The sequence below is a fragment of the Austrofundulus limnaeus genome, unplaced genomic scaffold, assembly GCF_001266775.1.
Source record: "Austrofundulus limnaeus strain Quisiro unplaced genomic scaffold, Austrofundulus_limnaeus-1.0 Scaffold103, whole genome shotgun sequence".
Classification (NCBI taxonomy): Eukaryota; Metazoa; Chordata; class Actinopteri; order Cyprinodontiformes; family Rivulidae; genus Austrofundulus; species Austrofundulus limnaeus.
In genome coordinates, this window is record NW_013952505.1 from 1439030 (window position 1) to 1440858 (window position 1829).

At 38.9% G+C, this 1829-nt stretch overlaps 1 protein-coding gene across 1 annotated transcript in view; it reads left to right on the forward strand.

Moving 5' to 3' along the window:
* The window catches only part of idi1 (isopentenyl-diphosphate delta isomerase 1), a 2366-nt gene extending 1358 nt beyond the window's left edge, over nucleotides 1-1008 (forward strand). The window contains exon 5 of the mRNA XM_014013545.1: nucleotides 399-1008. Within this exon, the coding sequence (XP_013868999.1) occupies nucleotides 399-611 (213 nt within the window). The 3' untranslated portion in view covers nucleotides 612-1008. The remainder of the gene's footprint in view (nucleotides 1-398) is intronic.
* Nucleotides 1009-1829: the final 821 nt, after the last annotated feature.

Here is a 1829-nt window from a genome sequence, read left to right on the forward strand (position 1 = left end):
GAAAAGAATAAAATGAAACAGAAAAACATAATTACACATAAGCAACGAAAATTGAAACATCAAATCAGGAATTAATTTCTAAAATTGTAAATCAAACACAAGGTCAGTGCAGGTCAAAATATACAGTAATACACAAAAACAATGAACACGGGAGAGAAAATATGGCGTAAGTTCAATAGTAAAGAAAACAAAGATTAGCGAAGCATTCATTTTTACTTTGTTTTTATCCAATGATGTACATCTATTGTTTGTTTTTGTACATTGGAAGTTAGATTTACRTAATTTTATGTTCTGATTCATGCAACACTAGAGAAGAAAGAAGGTAGACTTATTTTCTTTTTTTCCGCCCCCGTTACTATATCTAAGTAATTCAGTACATTTACCTTGCATTTGTGCAGGACGTGGACCTGAGTCCAGATCCCAATGAGATCAAAAGCCACTGCTACGTGAGTAAAGAAGAGCTGAAAGCCATGTTGGAAAAGGCCAAGCGCAAGGAGCTGGAGATCACCCCCTGGTTCAGCCTCATCGCAGACACCTTCCTCTTCAAGTGGTGGGACAACCTGCACAACCTCAAGCAGTTCATGGATCACAACAACATCCACCGCATGTGACCACCATCAGGGTCCACACCCGGCAGTTCCAATAAAGACTGTCCCCCTGCTGGACTGGGTTTCAGCTGGGAGCTGAGGTCGAAACACGTGTTACCTACTTCTGTCATGAGACGCATGCAGAAGGTTTTTAAGGTCCTGGAATGTTTTTATCCAGCATGGAGGTCACGTTCACAGGTGTCCGTTCAGTCGGATTTCAAATGTTCAGATTTGTTATGTAGAAACCTGCAGAGTTCTTGACAGTCCTTCTGAAATCAGGTATTTTTCTATGAAAATGCTAAAGTGCCTGGTAGCAGGTCATTAAGCTGAGATGATTTACTCTGAAATGTAGATAATATCAGTGAACAAATGGTCTTTTTAACTTTTACAAAATAAAATGTTTTACTGTGTTTGCTTGACAGTGAATGGTTTTATTTTGACTTTGCAGAAATTAGTCCTTACAGCTCAAGCTTGACTGCAAAAGAGTGAACAGGAAAGTACCAACGTGTGCTTGAAGAGCTACTTTTCCCTCCACTCAACTTATTCAACACGCTCTATTTTCATGACCACGTTTAATTATAGAAATGGAACATATGACAGCTGTGACTGAGTGTGCAGGATTCTGAGGGTTCAAAGGCAGAAATAGGAGGAGAAATATGCTTAACTCATTAAATGAGACATAATGGTGACTTATTACCATTTATTATTCAATGTGGTAAATAGCCTGCACTTATATAGAGCTTCATCAAGTCCAAGGACTCCAATGTACTTTACACTAGTCAATTATACACAGATTGTGGTAAACTACATTGCAGCTGTAATGGGGCAGACTGACAAAAGGCTGCCAAGCAGCGTCTTGCTCAAAGACTGAGATGGAGCAGGGGTTTTAAACTGGCAACCCACACAGGTCAAACTCCTACCTCGTGTCACCACTGTTGTTAAAGCAACTTTGAAAATTTAAATATTGTCTGCTGCTGAACTGTGAAAATGATGTTTTTGCCTTCGTAGGTTCATCTAATGAACCATCAGACAAAATTTACAGAAAGTTGCATAAAGTATTCACTGGATGTACATCTGCAACCAATTAACCTCTGGCATCACAAGGTCCAGCATTTAGTCTTTTTTCTAGGTGTAACCAAATCAGCTCCACCATTTTTAACAAAGATTTTATTGTAAACCTCTGTAATGAAAAGAAGTGGGTGATATGCATTCCCTAAAGGAATGCTAGACCTTCATTTTAGG